Source organism: Amia ocellicauda, chromosome 4, assembly GCF_036373705.1.
Source record: "Amia ocellicauda isolate fAmiCal2 chromosome 4, fAmiCal2.hap1, whole genome shotgun sequence".
Classification (NCBI taxonomy): Eukaryota; Metazoa; Chordata; class Actinopteri; order Amiiformes; family Amiidae; genus Amia; species Amia ocellicauda.
Window position 1 is genome coordinate 24735743 of NC_089853.1, and position 18321 is coordinate 24754063.

An 18321-nucleotide genomic window follows, 5' to 3' on the forward strand; every position below is an offset into this window, starting at 1 on the left:
TGTAAGACCGGTCTTTTAAGGAAAAAATTGAAAAAGGCAGAATGAAAGAAACAGAGAAAGAGAGGAAAGGGGAAAAACAAGACTTTGAGAGGTTTCTAGAGAGAGAGAGGGAGGGAGGGAGGGAGGGAGATGAGGGCTGCAGACAATAGAGAGGAGCGAAGATCGATCCAGTTGTAATTGGATTGTGTGATAAGAGGTCAGAGTTCACCTGTTGAGCTGGGATATTAATCTAAATCCAGGTCTTTTTTCTTCACTCCAGGACTGCTGCTCCCTTTAGAGATGGAAACACCAGAGTTTACAATCCCAAGTCAAACCTGTTAGGCCCTGGTCATGGTTAGTAGGGGTTGGGTTGAGAGCGCGAGGAAAAGGCTGGAAATGGTCGGTTTAGTGTTCAGCTTAACTGCAGCGAAAGGCAAAGGCCAAGAAACCCAAAGGACTGGAAACGAGCTCAAAAGCTGCAAAGAACATCCTTAACCCTGTGACAGCCTTAAAACATTCAGAGCCCTTAGACTTTAAGAGTGCCACACTAACCAATCACATTTGCACATTGTTTTCACATGTGGCTACACAAGGGATGTCATTCTTGCACTGCACTGCTATTTAAACGAGACACGAGCCAATCAGATAAGTTTGAAGTCACTAACCAATCAGTGCTGACTTTCCTGGAAAGGATGGAAAACAATCAGACTGCTGTAGTTACGTAAATGCAGCTTTACTGCTTTGACAACCATCAATACAATTCTGAACTTGGAAAAAGCTTCCAAATATATATATATATATGTAATATATATATGTAAGTGTAGTTTCAAAATATGTTGAGGATTCTCCTTTCACAAGAAAACAGACCAAGTTAAAAATGAATCACCCCTGTCCTCAGGCAGGGTCAGTATTCTTCACCACTAATTGTCCACCCACAGACCGAGTGGGACCTGACAAGCCTCATCACAGAGAGATGCAATGAAAACATCTTCAACAAGATACTGTACATTTTCGCACTCTGACATTTCATCTAACGCTTCTTGATCAGATGGGAGCATGTATTCAGGCTTACTCATCTAGACTTTGCAGTTCCTGGTAAACTAATCAGAGGATATCATTATTTTACTGCTGGAGCCTGCTTTCATTAGTGACTAAGCTGAGGTCTGCACTGCATATAAAACAATAGAAAACTGGAAGGGCAGAGCCAACACTTCCTTTCCCAAACTTTCTTCTTTCTCTCGCCGTGAGAGATTTCCAGAACGTGCACTTTCAGCTTCCACCTGCGGGGGGCAACATCTCTCTTGGTGATCAGCATAGGACTGTGCCTCAATTGCTTTGCCTTCCTGAGAGAGAGAGGCGGATAAAATGAAAGTGCATCTCAGGACTACAGAGGCAATGGTGGTTTTATAGTTGGGCTTCCTTAGCTTTTTTGAGGTGGTAGCAACATGGCTGATGCCAAATCAGCGCAGAAATGGAACAGAAATGAAAAATTGACTGTTTCAGCCATGGAGGAGGCCAGCTTTATGTCCCATAGCCCAGCAAAGCGCTATTTCCTCCTGCCTCCAATGTGCTGTATTAAGGCTTAGCTCACATGCCATATGGAGGAGCAAGCAAACCTCTCTTTGGAAGAATATCTGTAAATCAAAGGCAATGGCTTTAAAATAGATGGCCACGGATTAAAGGAGACACATACTCAACAGTGGATAAACAAGACGACATACAGATATGCAGATAAAGCCAAAAAAAAAATTATATATTAGAAAAGTCCCCTACAAATCACTGATGAAAGCATCTGTACATCTATTCTGGGGAATCGTTATTCAATCTGATGAGCTTTGAAACTCGTCAAATTCAGATTTGTTTTTTTGCAGCGACCGTTTTATAGGTAGCTGGGCCACGTTACTCCATGAGCTTAGCTTCAATGTACATTTTCATTTGAACAGGAGACTTACAACTCTGATGACAAAAAACTGGGCCGACTTGTGCAATCTTAATTCTCAATAGCTATTTTCAACTTAAAGCCCTCGTCGATTAATGCATCTGAAAAGCTGTTTTCTCTAGGGGTTACATCATCAGCCAGGCTTGGGGAAAGAGGGCCTGTCTGGAAAGGACTAGATTTTTGAGAGAGGGGAGAGCGTGGGACTGGGAGAGAGGGGCCGACCCGAGCTGCTGACCCGACCCAGCTGTGCTATGGAGAGCTCCATGGGGACAGAGAGCCAGCTCTGCCCAGCCCTGCTGCAACCAGACAGTCCAGCCCCGTCATCTCCAGGGACTGCCGCTGCACTGCCCAAAAAACACACTGTCCCCTTTCCATTGCCCCCTTGGACAAACTGATAAACAGGCTCTTTCTGCTGCAGCTTTAGAGCCCATCAGAGAGCTCTCTCGATCTCTCTCTCTCGCACTGCTCTCAATGCATTTAGTGATAATTGGTTATTTAGCAGACTCGGATCCCATGTGCCTCACAGATACAAGGGGACAAATTACACATCAACAGCTCCTGTTGCAGTTTCAGTTCTCACCCCAAGGACGGAGCATTGCAAGGTTCAGAAACAAAATTAAATCTCCGCCTAAGGAGAAACAGAGCTGCAGGATGGTTTATGATAATTAAGCTTCCCACTGTTTTGCCTTCTGGACACCGAGAAACCGTGGAACTGATTCGACACTGTAGTAAATAAAACTACTATTTGACTCTTTCATCACATCAGTGGATAATGGAAGGCAGATTTTGGTGCATTTCTGGTAACATATTAAAAGGTTTCTCGGCAGCATAAGGGGCCAATGGCTGTTTGCACCATATACCATGGGGGTCTACAGTCTCCCAGATATGATCAGTTATATATTAATTTACGCCTTGCTAAGAGGACATTGGTACAAAAATAAAATCAAGCACTACAATAGCTCCTAGGTAAAGTCTGCATTTCACTCTGTAGGCCTATTGCCTTTTACCCGAATAGAGATGTTTTTAAAAGGAGGTTTGTAACTCCAGAAGGTTGAAGGACAATTAAAGCCCAGAACCGTTTATTAGAAACGTATGAATTCACGTGTGTATATTTAAAGTAAACATCACATGTTCTACTTTGTGAAAACTCACTGTACTTCTGAGTGTCTATTTAAAATAAATAAACAAGAATGACCACAATACAAAACATGCCACACTTTTTACACACCAAGTCAAAAACCCTATCCGCCCAGCTGTGCAGAACAGCTGTGTGCTGCCTTGGTCACAGAAGAGTTAACGAGCTTCGTGGATCTCCTCCAATGCAGCCTGCAGTAATGTGCTGCAGATGTTGCGAGTGCTGTAAACATTTCCCGCTTCACCGTCCCTGGGGGCCTTCCAGCAGCATCCGTCTCCCAGTCTACACAGACACAGCTCCATACCAGCAGAAATCCTCAACAGTACCCAACCATATTCACTTAGCGATTTTCTCCTAGACTCGAGTCTAACTCACACTGCATTGCCTCACAACACCATGACAGAAACCCTGAAGAGAACAGGCCTCTAAAACACAACTCATTCCACAGCTATACACCTACCGCACAGAAACCGTTTCCATTCAACCTTTCAGTCAAAATGTATAATATTCCCAAACAGACAAGATCCAGCCCCACAACTACTGTGGTGGTTTAATTTCTGCAAGGGTCTTGTTCTCTTCCATTCTCTTGTTACACTTTAAAATAAAATAAAAAATCACTGCCTGGTGTCTAAACTGGACACTTAAGTGAACACTACCAAATATATGGATAAAAGCTGAGGGAAGCAGAGACAGTAGTGTTGGCAAGTTGTAAGTAGTTCATTTGGGGGAATGAACCATACATTTCTCATGAGCACAAACATTCTTAGGTGGAGGGGGGCATCCTTCCTACAAGGGAATTGAGAAGGTTCTTAGCTGTTCGGAAATGTACTAAACTTCCGCATGTAAAACAAATTAATTAATAAAAATCTACACAAAGTGATTTCAATAGGCTACAATGCCTCACACACCAGTCCACCTCAGCCCCCACTGTATGGACCACCCTTTGCACGCTCCGAGCTGCAGCTGCTGCCAGAACAGAAAACAGACCCAGAGCAGCCGCAATGCCCACATGGGGCAACTTACAGCAGGAGTAAGAGGAGGCAGGGACTGCCCTGGAAGAGCTGCTGTGGTTAGTACTGTATACGCTGGTGAGAAAGAATAGAGCAGCAGCTACAGAGATTTGTCCCAAAAAAAAAAAAAAAAAGGCAGGTTAGAATCAGAGAGAAATTGTGCTGGTTAGTACTGGGAGTTTACCAGGACTGCTAACACTTGAATATCAAAGTGAATAACAATAGTCAGAAAATACAAATCAGGAAGTGTATTAACCCTTCATAACAGGCCTTAAGAAACATGGGTCCCGTGTTTGTGAAGCAGGTGCCTGACAAAGCCCAATGCACTGGTTTATGTGTTTGTTTGCAGGACTCTGCTTCAGCCTTTGGGGTCTCCTGTGTCTTAAGGATCTACAAGTTGTAATTTTAAATGGAACTGTCCTGGAAAATGTATTCTGCTGCCAAAATATAATTTCACATGTAAAACCCTCTGTGTGGCTTCAGTGCACCAACGGTTTGATCAATGGCTATTTTCCCCCTGGAGTTAAATAAGTGTTAAAACCAAGTTTCAACCAAAATTACCTTATTATTTGCATCTACTAAATCTCCAAATCAACTGTGTGATCAACAATCTATCACCGAAACAAAGTGTGTATTTAAAATTATATATATATATGTATATATATATTTATTACTGGGCTTAATATTAAAGAAATGAAGATCATTTATGTGTCTGTATTCACCACTAAGCATAGTACGATTTCCTCAGGACACTTCGGTCATCCTTAGTATAAATCATTTGCACTGTATAATTAGTTACATAATGCATTCATAGTATAAGGATTCGATTATATGGAGTGGAAGGAAGTACCCACTGGTAATAGCAAAGAACAGTAATCCATAGAGCAAAATCTGCAGATGTGGAAATCTATTCTTCAGGATAAACCTGCCCTTGTGTTTGTAAATAAATATATTTTAGAAGCACCTTACTGTAATTGGGGGGTGGGGGGGTAGCAACAAATTATCATATATCCTTTCCACATCCATACATAATCATGGCGAATGTGGGGGAAAGTGATAAAGAATCACCCAGCCAATGAATGGCACAAGGCAAGAGTGAAGAAGAGGAAGCCGCTATAGAAATAACGATAATTATAGATAAATGAAAATGTACATCTGGTTCATAAATATTGAATACATTACTTGTGAAATTCCCACCACTCTTTTGTATAGCTTTTGCCGTCTTGTTTCTATACATTCAAGAGGAGATTACAGCAACAGCCGGCAATAAAATGTGAAACTTGGTGACCTGTGTGAAGGTGTAAACAATGAAACAGAGGGTGTGGATCCATTCAGTTTTACAAGTTGTAAAGTCAACAAGAGGGACATGATGCTCCCTCAATATAATACCATAGGGAGAAGCCATCTTGAAGTGTGTCCCTCCCTACATTGAAAACACAGGTAGACCAAGAAAGGGGCATTGTTTAAGCACTTTATTACAGGCTGTAATTCCCTTCCTCATAAAAAATAAAAAATAACCCCCCTTTATAAGAAATAAAATGTTAAGCAGTTGAATTAAATTGCACAGGGATCTGATCTGATACAGTGTCATAAATACACGTTTTGAAGATGTTAATATATTTTTCGGTGTGCGAGAACTCATTGTTATTCCATTTGGTGCAGCACAAAATGAAGCAAGAACATTATGTATTCCCACTGGACAGCTCAATCAACAGTATTACTGCAATGCATCATTTGACCTTCAACCTAAAATGCTCTCTCTCAAAAATGCCTCTGCAGGTGCACAGCTATTCCTGAGGCAAAACCAGCCTTAAGTAGTTCTGAACACTTCTAAATGCCTATAATACACGTGGGTAATAACTAAATGCACACATTATAGAAACAGATCTGTGATGGTTTGTAAATTGGTGTTCATGAAAACTGAAACTGATTAATAACAATAAGTATCCTTCAGGCTCCTAAGTATTGCTTCATTTTCTGGTGTAAAAATGTTTTATATGTTTTAAATGTTTATAGCTCCTCCTTCATTGCAGGTCTGAGTTGCCTTTGTGCTTTGTCTGTGCTAGGAGTATACTTCAGTCAGCTCAATGTAGAGCCCACCCCAACCGCAGGTCTCTAGCAAAGGCTGTGGTTCACCTAGTGTGGAGTGGTGGCAAAGAAACAGAACTCACCTTCTCCAGCTGTTATCCGGGGGTGGGGACAAGTAGACCGATCCATACGGAGAGCTCTCAACGTTGTGCAGTCAAGGAAAATCAAGGAAAATCCCTCCCAACAGATCCATCACTGTAGCGCGGAAACCCTTTAGCGCTCACTCAAATATAAAAAGCCGACGTGGGAACATGCCATGTTGATTTTGCCACACAGCTAAGCAGTCAAGCCAAAACCATTCTTGTTCGCAGACCAGCTAAACCTCAGTTGAGCTCCCCACAGACTATGCAATCAAGGGATTATTTTTATGTGACACATGAAGTCACACTGAACCTTCCTAAATATTCATATGATGGGTTAAACTGTGCAGAATGTTAAGAACGTTTCATATTTTGCCATTGGACATTGCCATTAAATACATCACAAGTGTTTCAAATGGATAATTCCAGCAAATCAGAAACTGGCTAATGGTACTATACTGCACAAATTAATTTATGTGAAATACAAACTCTCAAAATATTGAGAGGAGAACAAGAGGTAAACACAAGGGTTGCCACTTTGGACAGGTTGCCGTTCGTGAGATTTTAATCGCATGACAATTAAATCTGAAACTTTTATATGGGCCAATTAAATCAGTATAAATTAATACAAATGTTCAAATGTATTCCTTTCTAATGCTGGATTTTTCTTCCTTTCCTTCTCCCATCATAAGTTTTGCAAACATCCAAATCAATTACTATATCAGGCAATGTGTAAAACAAAATTAACCATATTATGTCCCAAATCTATGTTCTATGTCGCAACAAATTACAACTATAAACAACTGTATTATTATTATTATTATTATTATTTCTTAGCTGAATCTGAACATTACATTAATATGATACCTACCCGATTCTTACCTCTATGAATAACCAGAACTCCAACCCAAGACAATGCCACAATTTGAAGCTACTCAAATCCTACTGCTGTAACATTAACAACGTAGAAACACAAAACCCTAACCGAAAGTCAGTTTACTGTGGATTCTAACCCTAACCCAGACCAAAATGCAAGCCTAAATTCATCCATAAGCTATATTCCAATACAAATATGAAAATTCCCACTTGATTAGACTGAATGTATAAATTGCATTGCAGTCCCAGAAAAGCCACACTGAACAATAAACCTGGCTTGATCAAAGGTCAGTGAAACAATGGCGAAGTTATCGACCCCTCACAACTGTCAGCGTTTAGTTCCTTGCATTGTCCAAGAGAGAAGCAGGGGAGGGGGAAAAAACAAATCCTGGCACTTTCACCATCAAACATCTGTTCCATTTTGGAATATGCAGAAATCTCTGTTCAGGCACTGAGGTACTTCTTATTAGCACTGATAATATCACAAGCCTCTTTTATCAAGACAACATATATATGTAACCAGAGAAACACTCCGTGCCATTATAAAACCCTGCAGGAGACCGAGTAATGTTCAAAGTTGTCAGAGCGGATGCAGGAATTTAGTTTGACTGGAATTATCAGCAGCATCTACAATAGATCAAATGTGCTAAACTGCATGGTGACGAATTGTCACACGTAACACCAATAGGCCTACGAAATGATTGAAAGCCACATACAGAAACAAGACGCATAGGCACTAATCAAAGAGATGCTGACACACATTTTCATGTATTCTTATATCCAAAGCCGGAAGACATGGATTAAAAGAGAGATTTCCTCAGTTTAAATTAGCCTGTGGCTGCCGATGGCGTGGGGGCGGCAAGTAGCCTATGACCACAAAGCCACGTAAACTATGTAAGCAGGAGGGATCCATATCTTTACTCCACTGCGCTTTGCTTGATGTCTAGCAAGAAATTATCTTTAGGAAAGAAACATATCTGCACAGAGAATTAGCGTAACCTAGAAATTGTGTGTGGGTTATACATTTTTTTATATATATATTGTGGAATCCCGTGTCATTAATCTGAAGGAAAAAAAAAAAAAATCAGAAGAGGTCTCTAATGTCTAAGATGCAGCTCTTCAGTAGTGTAATGTTGAGTCATTTGGGGAGATGCAGTTAAACTGATTTGTGGAAAACAAAGACTGGTAAAAGGACATCTGGAGCTGTAAATAAACATAAAAAGTGAATTTAATCAAATGTTGGCCTTACATTCACTGTATCAACCACTTTCTTCCTCTGCGATTCAAAAATATATGACTCTAATGCTTTCTTGGACAATTCAATAATGTTTTTTTGCATTTTAAATTATAATAAACATATGGGAAATCACTTAAGGATATCAACAATTTTAAATCCAGTGTCAAATCAAGGACCCTGCATATAGATGTCCAAAGCTGCGCTAAAATATAGTTAACTGTAGGCGAAGTAGGAGAGTGACGGTGATCTTTCATTGGAGATCCTCTGAATTCAGGATTAATTTTTGGAAACCGGATGGAGAAAAATAATATAATTTAATTCCAGTCACAGGATGGAGGGGGTTGTCTGGATTCGAATCAAAGAAGGAGTGGCAGAGATCCATTCAACTTCCTTTCTCTCAGCTCCTCATTCCATCTGACCCAGTCACTGGACACCCCACTGTTCCTGGCACTGCTGAATTTATACCAGACTCTAAAACGGCAAGAACATGGAAAAGACACCTAAGGCAAGAAACTAGGAGCTCTTCCAGGTTTAACTAAGTAAATGGGTTCAACTCTTTATTTCTAATAGCCTGTCTACACAGCTTACTTATGGGTAAAATAAAATATGTATAAAAGAACATTTCTCACTATTGCTGGATTGTGTTTTGGTCCAGGCAGAACAGTTCCTACTCAGTAACACCACATTTGTTAACACCTTGTTTCGTTGAGAGATTTACCACAAAAGTAATAAGACCCAGCCTTATTCAGTTTCTGAGATCGGGATTGATGATAAGGCATGTATATCCACATGTAAAAGCACAGCTAAACTTTGCTCTGTAAAAGGGCTTCATTTATTGACTGCAGAGATAGATGCAGCAGGAGAAAGCAGACAGGCAGTTGGAACAGTCTGAGGTGTAAAGCGATGGGAGCAGCTATTTCTGCTGCTCTGGTGGAGGCTGTCTGAAGTTGAAGGGTCATGGATGCCTTTCCCTGTAAGTGAATTAGGGTGGTAACTGTTCGTGGCGTGGGATTACTCAAAGCCAAGGAGTGTGACGTCAGGCACCGAAGTGCTTACATAACACTGCAGCCTCCACGACAGCATCACACACACACACACACACACACACACACACACACACACATCTGCAAACCCACAGGGATTAAACCCACTGGGACCAGGCTGTTTGAACTGAACTGAACTGCCATTGCTTCACAGGAAATCAAAGCTTTCTTTGAGGGTTCAGCCTCTCCCCCTCAGCCTCCAGCAGTTTCTATAGAAACCTAGTACAACTCACAGAAACAATTCAGCCATCATCCATCCCTAGCATTCAATGCTCAGAAGTTAATTTACCAAGCGGACCGACCACCCTCTGTCTAAACATGCGTCAAAGAACTGGGTGATCTGATCAGGTTTCTTCCAGTCCTCCACTGGGAGATAAAGCACAAGCTCACAGGTCTCATAACTTGGTGAAATGCTGCCTCCCTGCCTCCCGACTTAATTTATCTGCTCTTAATATTCCATTATCGTCCTACTTCACAGTTGGAAAGCTTCGTAATCTGCTTTATGATAGAACACTGCTTGTTTTGGGCCATTTTTTTTTATTGGTTAAGAATCCTTCTGATGACACACTATCAAAGCTGGATGAAAGAGTGCCATTGGCCAGAGATGGACAGATCCATTTGGCATGTAAAGTACTGTAATTTAGCTGTACCCACAGGATAATCCAATAATCCAATACCTAAAGAGAGAGAAGAAAAACATAAAAACACCTTGTAGTATTGTTCCAGATCCAAAATTCTATACTCTCAGAATCTGCTTTTAAGATCCTTGAACTTCTGAAGCTGAATGGCTGTTTTCATAAAAAGTTTAGAAATGTAGATATCTGGAAATCAAAGAAGCAACTGCAGTATCTGTAAAAGTCAAGCCTCTTTGTCATAATGACAAAATCTGTTTACTTTAACTGCTGACTAAGTGTACTGAACTCTTTGCTGCTCCAAAAACATCAGCATCATACCCAATGGTACAATCATACAGGTTCCTGGTATTTCTCCAAGTTCATCAGCCAAACATCTAACCTGAGACATGCCTCTAAATTAAATACCTGAAAGACTACTGAATGCTAACAGCAACTGGTGTGTTCATGGGAGACGAGCATCTAGGCCAAGGAGAGACCGAAAGAAAGGAAAGAAAAGGAGAGTGAGCTAAGAAAGCAGAAGCAACATCAACTGTGCCCCTTCTCTCTGGAGTCTCTTGGAAAGTGAAACCAGATCTGAACACAAAACCTCCTCTGTCTCAGAGCTGGTAATCCCTGGAGTTCACAGCACAAACAAACCCACAAGCCAGCCAGCAGGTAACCTCCCTGCCTTTCGCATTGGGGTCTCACAGGCCTAACACACACACACAAAACAAACTACAATTTCCCCATAACCTTCACCGGCCCCCTCCTCACTGCACTGTCCTGTAGGAGCTGACATTACATTACACTGACCTGCTCTGGGGCCTGAGTCCTCAATTCAGAGACGCGCCCACATGTACAGAGATTAGCCCGAACACACAATTCCTTGCTCACGCTCTCTCTCACACACTCACACACACACCCTGCATAAAAACACCTACTCCCCAGTCAGCCCCATGGCACTACAATACAAGAATGATTACAATATTACACGATTCCTTGCAGCTATGGAGATATGCATGTTGCTTTATAACTGGTCTTAAGACTATCATTAATCTCTACTTCACGGCAAATCTACATGTGTAGAACAGAATGGATTATTTTACTTGTACTGACAAACGACTTAGCAAACACACCTCCACATGCTCACTAGGACACAGGCCTATGTACTGCTACAGGTACCGTGCTCAAGGCTGTTCTATGAACCTCACAGCTGGGATTACAGAGATGTCCTCAGCAGCTCTCCCTTCAGTACCTTTGGCATTTATTTATTTTTACGGCATTGCGTCTACGGTCTCTCTAGCTTATTGCTAACCATCACCTAAAAATAAAGAATTAATTCCTTTGGCTTTAATGGAGAGCGCACCGTCTTTGTTCTCACCCAGAGCGCTGCAGCACAGAGTGCCTCCCGCTCTACCGCGGTCTCGGACACCAACCTTTTAAAACAACCATGATGCAGTTCTCTGGATAAACAGCTACAGACGCCAATTCATAGAGCAAAAACTTCAGGATTTGGTTATGGTCCTGCTCATCACACGCTCAGCCCATGATTCACGAGCAAATTTAAACAAAGCGTCTGTGAAATGCTGATAAAGCAAGAACCAGGTTTTACAAGAATGTGGGAGAAAAGTAAAAACCCAATTTAGTAACAGGAAGTGACTAACATTACCCACTTGTTTCCCCCCATGATGCTCTATGCAAATCAACAGAAATCAAAATGGATGAAAGATGGAGATACATTCAACTTTTCAAGACTAAATCATCACGCCCCGGATGGACAGGCAGGCTCTCTAATGAGTCGCCAACAATGCAACATCAGTCACAATGGACTTTGCCCTCTGAACTCTAACCCTTCCCCGCACCACGTTGGGAAAGGATATCTGCCGGCCGTGCTTGTCGGCCAGTCTCCTGTGAGGGGAGTTGATGCGGTTGCGATCTCGATGGACCCTCTCTACCAGGCCATGGTGCCGCGTCCCTCGCACACTGTCCAGACCTGAGGGGAAAGCAGCCTGCGGAGAGAGGAGGAGAGCAGTGCCCCAGTCATACTCTTCGTCACCGATTACCTGGAATTATGCAATATTAAAACGTTACCAAACAACCATTTTAAAATAGAGAGTTTAATCGACCGTGTGACATCATCTCTCTCCTTCCTGCACTTCGGACAAACTCCACATGCTGCATAGCATAAAGGCAGCTATTTGTAAGCTTGTAATTTCATTTTCAAACTTGATTACCAGACGGAAATTTCTACATAGGACTACTGGATCACCCTACTTTAACAGACAGCAATGCTTGTTCTGCTTTCTCATTAACTGCAATTCTTCCGAGTGTTTGCCTTTACTATCAATGCAACAGCTGTCCAAGCAGGTGAGGTGAGCAGTACCTCAGGCTTGCAACTATTCGACCCATCTTTTGGAAAGGCACCAGTCCATCAATATCAAGGTTGCAGATGAGCATTTCATTCAGTAGTGCTCATGTCAGAAGGGAATGCCCCTTCCTAATACCCTCTCTAAAGACTATGATGCATTCCCAGGCCCTTTATCACAGCTTTCCTGGAGTGACAGAAGGAACTGTGAGCCATGCACAGACCGTCAACCTTTCCTAAAAATAGGCTTTTTTTGGTGCATCAGATTTACAACGTTCTATACCTCAAGGCAAAACAAACAAACAAACAAGCTTCACATCTGAAATTCAGGATTAATCATCTGTGGCTTAAAAAAAATCCCTTAGATCAAACACATACAAGCTTGCCGCATTACACTGAAAATCAAGAAGAGACAGTTCCCCCTCCCAGAGTAAACCATTTAGTTGCCATCTTTATGTATGGCTTTTGTTTGTCTGGTCTCTTGAAAATGCTGTATTTTCGGGCTCAGTGAACTAGATTTCATTGTGGCTTCTTCAAAAGTGCTTTTCAACTTCAGGTAGAAAAGCTACACAAAATATGAACTACATTTATTCCTGCAACCACATGCCAAAGCATAGGGTTGTCATTCTTGTGAACAAAATCCTTGTTTATATATAAATATTATCCACAATATTCGTGACATCCATATTTGGCATTGCATCAACTTAAAACACACACACTTGATTGATGACTTGAATAACATGCTATTGCCTCCAGGGCTTCAATTACATACAGCAGGGCACCAAGTCCAGTTTCACCAGATTCTGAAAAACTTTACTCTCAAGTGGAACCAGGGACTGTTACTTTTGTGAGGAATTAAGTCATAATTACTCTCCCACTCGGTAGAGTCACGTTAGTCCTGTTTATCGAGAGTGGGGGTTGAAGGCGAAGGCGTGCAGAGTTCAGAGCAGAGATGGCGGGCACAGAGGCCGTGCTTGTGTTGGTGGGGGGGGGGGCGTGTCTCGAGAGCAGCTCACCTGGAAGTCGGCGCTGCCACTTCCGATCTGGTTGACGTTGGGCAGTGAGCCGCCATAGTACTGTGCCCGGCTCTGAGACAAGCGCAGCTGCTGGATCTTCTGGAACTGCACCTTCCAAAGGAAAACACGGGGCGGTCAGAACCACAGAGAGGTCATAGAGCTGGAGGAAAGACACTTGAGGTAATGCAGGAGTAGTTGATCTCCACTCTACTCCATCACATGGCTGTGTCCCAGCTAATCCTTAACTATTTAAGTGATCCTCCGTAGCAGGGTCAAAGAACTCATTAAGGGTCAATTAAGTTAAGAATGTACAGGTTGGACTGAAGTCCTGCCATATATTCAAAATGTGAGAGGGAGTTTTGGAGCAGGGTTAGGGTTAGGTCTACTCAGTTCTACTGGAGATGAGTTTTGTTTTGTTCCCTCTATCCAGAGGGTTTATTTCTCTTAATGCATTGAAAAAGATAGAAGTTTATTAAGCCACAAATAAGTGTGGGCAGGAAGAGATGACTAAGGGCTGGATTCACAGACCCAGATTGGCACCAGTCCTAGACTATCCAATGTTATTTAAGTTAGAGTAGTCCAAGATTAGTGCTCTGTTAAAACTCCCGCTACCCTTCTATGTGTCACACCAGCCCCAGAGGCTAGCTGTTTAGCAGGGCATCATTTTTCCATCTTCCCGAGTGAACAGTAAACAAGCTCAATTATCATCTCAGATCAGGAATAGGCAAATTCATGATATGATACTCGGACTAACCAAAGGGAAGAATTTGAATCTCTGAGACTGACCTAATGTGATCTTATCAATGGCTTTATACAGATAGTAAAAGACTGTATTGATGTACCATATAAGAGAGGAGCTACAGCTGGAGAGATCACCCCCTGTCAACCTGGAGCTCTTAACAAAGCAGCCCAGCACACTAGCCAAACAATATATATATATATATATATATATATATATATATATATATCTCAATATAGGTAAAAAATATACTGTACCTATATTGCTGTAGTAAAAAAACAGCAGTATAAATGGGTAACTGAAAAGGATCTTTAGAAAAATATAATAATAACATGGGCTGCTGTGTGTTCACCAGCTCAGTGTTCATCACTTATTGCAACTGGCACCAACCCTTTCAGACCGAGTACCTTTAAGAGCCAGGCTACCTGATACTGCATTGAACCATCAAGCTATTCACACTGCCATATTGACAATAGACTCCACCCTTTCACAGGGAGCTTCTTAATAAGTTCAGAGCCGCTCCTGAATCACAGTAGCCTTGTTATTTTGCAGCACATAGGAATCCTTTAGGCTTTTACAGGTGCTGTTGCTCCCTAGTGGAATAATACAGACTCTTGCCACCCCCCTAAGCTTAGGATTCACTGCACCTTCCTGGGAAACAGAGACAAAGAGACTCCCAGGCCCCTCTCTGAGAGCTGCCCATCCCTGTCGCATACAGGCTGGCTACCCAGTCCAGACACTGAAGGAGACTGAGCTCCAGCCCTGGCAAACTCAGAAGCTGTGGCATTGAACAGCTGTTCTAAACCCTGAACTGTCACAGTTTTCAAGCGCTTTTCTTGCAGATCAGTGCAGGGTCCACGCTGACTGTTGCACCTTTCAGTAATCAGTGCAGGTAAACAGTGCATCTGGGAGGTTGCCATGACAATGCTGGCTTTGGAGACCCGCTTTGGAAATCCCATGGGCAAGAGAGGAACAACCAGCTTAGACTGATATGCCTCACCCACCAATGCACAGCAACCCTAAATGAGTGGGTAAAAAGATGGATTCTTACTGCAGGTGCAGGGTTCTACTTTCTTTTTATTCTGAATTGGATAAATTACCGAACTATCTTGTTTTCTAAACTGCGATACTACATTGCGGTGTCAAACTGAGACTTGACACTACTGACATTTCTCGACTTCAAAAGATCCTAACAACAGCCTGAACCCCAACCCTAGGAAACATAAAATCTTGGAGCTAGCTACCCTTAAAAATGTACAACGAGTCTGGAGAAAAATAATAAATAATGCTCTCTTTGCAATCTAATTATAACCTTAACCATTACTAAATTAATCATGCTTCATAAATAAAACTCACCACTGAAACAGTTTCTCATCATGTGGAAAGGAGTGACTTTTCACTATATATAAGAGAGGTATCTACTCCATTTTAAGACCAAACAAAAGCCATAACCACAACCCTACTCAACAACAACAACAACATTTCAAGCTCGGCCCATAGAATGCACATTCAATTCAGTTTACACAGCACAAACACAACCCTAATGGCAGTTTACTGGGGACTCGAATCCTGACCCATGCCAAAATGTAATCCTAGTTATAAACATAAATTTAGTGCAAAATATAACTAAACATCTAAAAATAATACCCTCAAAACAACGCAAGTGTAACCTTCTACATTCATCTGTTTTCCTTGATCACAACCTACAACTGCCACATTTTTAAATCATGATTGTTTTCTTAAACATCAAAATCTTCAGGTCACACAAGAATAACAAGGGAGGAAATAAACATTAAAGGGCCCAGTGGACTGATACTCCCTAAAAGTTGAGAAGTTAACTTTTCCTGTACAGAAACGGCACTCATTCCTGCCGATAAGGTCACTTCAGATACAAGAGGGCAACGTTTTTCATCTGACCTGGTTTCACAGTTTAAATCGGGATCTTAATGCTAAACAGCAAATCATGAATGTTCTGCACCTCTGCCATGGAGAGCAGAAACAGCCCACACTAACATCTGTTGATGTTTTCCCATCTGCTGCAGTGCAAGAGAGGAGACAGGGTTAAAGTCTGGGCTCCCAACCAGAAGGACAGAGCAGCCCCCGAGAGGCACAGCACTGGGGAACCAACACAACACACCAGGAGGCTTTAAGGATTTCTGCTCTCTCTCACACAGACAGCCACACATAATCACGCAGCCCCCAGAAAGGATGACAACTCAGCTTTCCGCCCCTTACACACAAAAAGTGAATGAAACTCACACTCTTATCTGTAGAGTCAAATAAATAAAACACAAGCTCTTTATTGATTACCCTCATACTAGGGATAAGTTTCAAATGTTCAACAAGCTAGACCCACTTCCCAAACATTGTGAACCTGCATTACCAGGCTCAAATTCCTTGCGAGATTTCTTCAAACATTGTGCTTCAGCATCCTAATAAGATAAGGGCCTATAACATCCAGGTTTCTGAAAGCATTGTGGGTCTCCTGAATCTGAGCCGTTGCTCATTAAGATCCCCCCGTACCCTGACATGTTTTTTTCCACAATACTATGGATGTCTCTATTTAGTGCTATATTGCATGTTTAACTGTAAACCTAATGTTAAAAGTCTGCTAGCATAACATCCTTAATTGTATCCTTGCATATTTAGTATGCGTTTTTCCCTCCAGCATCTAACTGCGCTTCTGTCTGAACAGGGTCATGGACAGTTCATACCTTATAGACTTGTGGGGTTACCCGATTCAGTTCAGCCCCAAAACCACAAGGCTTTTTTTTTTTTTTTTATTGAGCATTACAGAACTGCACTTACAAAAGCAGCCGTTGTGGCTTTCTGGCATGAACAAAGTTATGAATAAGGGGCTTATATTTTTTCAAGGTTGTTCCAATTTTAATCTCTCTATACTCTGATGTTATTTTAAAACTACTGATTGAAGATATTATTTTTAAAAACACAATAAATACTTTCTAAGGGGGTTTTAACCAGAAAGGCAGTGCTACTTGAATTACATAAGTGTTTAATTTGCCCAGTTTAAGTTCAGGCAAATGCACCGCACTCACGTCTTGCAAGGGGTGCATTTATCATCTGAAACCTAAAACGACAGAACACCTTTATGTGGCACATTGCTCTACCTTTCCCCAGTCCAAATTTTAATAATATTTATTTAAATGAAAAATAAAAAGACCTTGGATTTCTATTTATGTAAGTATAAACTGATGCATGTAAAAAGGGGCAAACAAAGATTTGGTTATTACAAAGCAAGAAGCTTCTCTCCCAGGCCAGCATTCTGCTTGTCGGACTCCTGCCCATGCCAATAAACTGAAGTAATTAGTCCTGGCATTTCAAAGGGCTAGTGATGGGGAAAATGGCCTGGATAGGACTGCTTCTTGCCAGTGACTAGCTCTTACAAGACTTGGCAAGGCCTGACACAGACTGGCCTTACTAAGCTCTACCCTAATAAAATATATCCTAAAATAGGAAAGGTTGAATGATCTGGGCAACAACCCCCCACACCCACCCATTCTGAGCCCTCCCAGCTCATTAGTCTGATTTAGCACCTGGGTACCTTTCAAACTGAACATCCTGTGATTGGGAAAAAATAAAAAAAATCTTGTGTCACAAAATTAAATAAAAGAAGGCAAGTTATGCAAAAAGGACAGGATGTAATCTGTGTTGGGGAGGGGAGGGGAAGATCCCCACTTTCAAGAAGAATAAATAGGGAAAGTTGTAAAAGCAGACAGCTAATGTCAGCCGGCACTTTCCTCATCCACACATTCTTCATTTCTCTAGTCTCTCTGAGCATTGGGGGTTTAGTGAATGGGCAGTATTTTCAGGGTTACAACAGCATAATACCCTTGGACTTTTATCTTCAATGTTTAACATGTTGTAAAAAAACAAAAAACACAACGGACTCAGAGCTCTGGCTGTCTGTCAGATGTCTGCTTTGAAGAGACAAAATTAAGCTCCATGCTGATAACATCAGAAACCATCTCTTTTCAACGGAGCTGGAATCTCCACAGGACAATAGCTGTATTTTTCACTGCGCAGGAACCTTCAAAGCTTTCTCGGCATCCTATCTTAAAGCAGTCACACGTCAGACTGACACTACAATGCTGCCGATAACCAACTATGCATTTGGTCTCTTAAGGAAAATGAAGAACCAATATGTAAAAATAGCAGATGTGTATATGCTCAATAGAGAAG

At 41.7% G+C, this 18321-nt stretch overlaps 1 protein-coding gene across 4 annotated transcripts in view; it reads right to left on the minus strand.

Annotated features, from left to right (window-relative positions):
* crtc3 (CREB regulated transcription coactivator 3) overlaps positions 1-18321 on the minus strand; it is a 33495-nt gene that overhangs the window by 11978 nt on the left and 3196 nt on the right. For 2 of the 4 annotated variants that reach the window (XM_066701565.1, XM_066701563.1), the window contains exons 2-5: positions 13383-13493; positions 11882-12010; positions 6235-6296; positions 209-271 (exon numbers count right to left, since the gene is read on the minus strand). In XM_066701565.1, coding sequence (XP_066557662.1) covers positions 209-271; positions 6235-6296; positions 11882-12010; positions 13383-13493 — 365 coding nt within the window. The remainder of the gene's footprint in view (positions 1-208; positions 272-6234; positions 6297-11881; positions 12011-13382; positions 13494-18321) is intronic. The other 2 variants (XM_066701564.1, XM_066701566.1) reach the window with 2 other exon arrangements.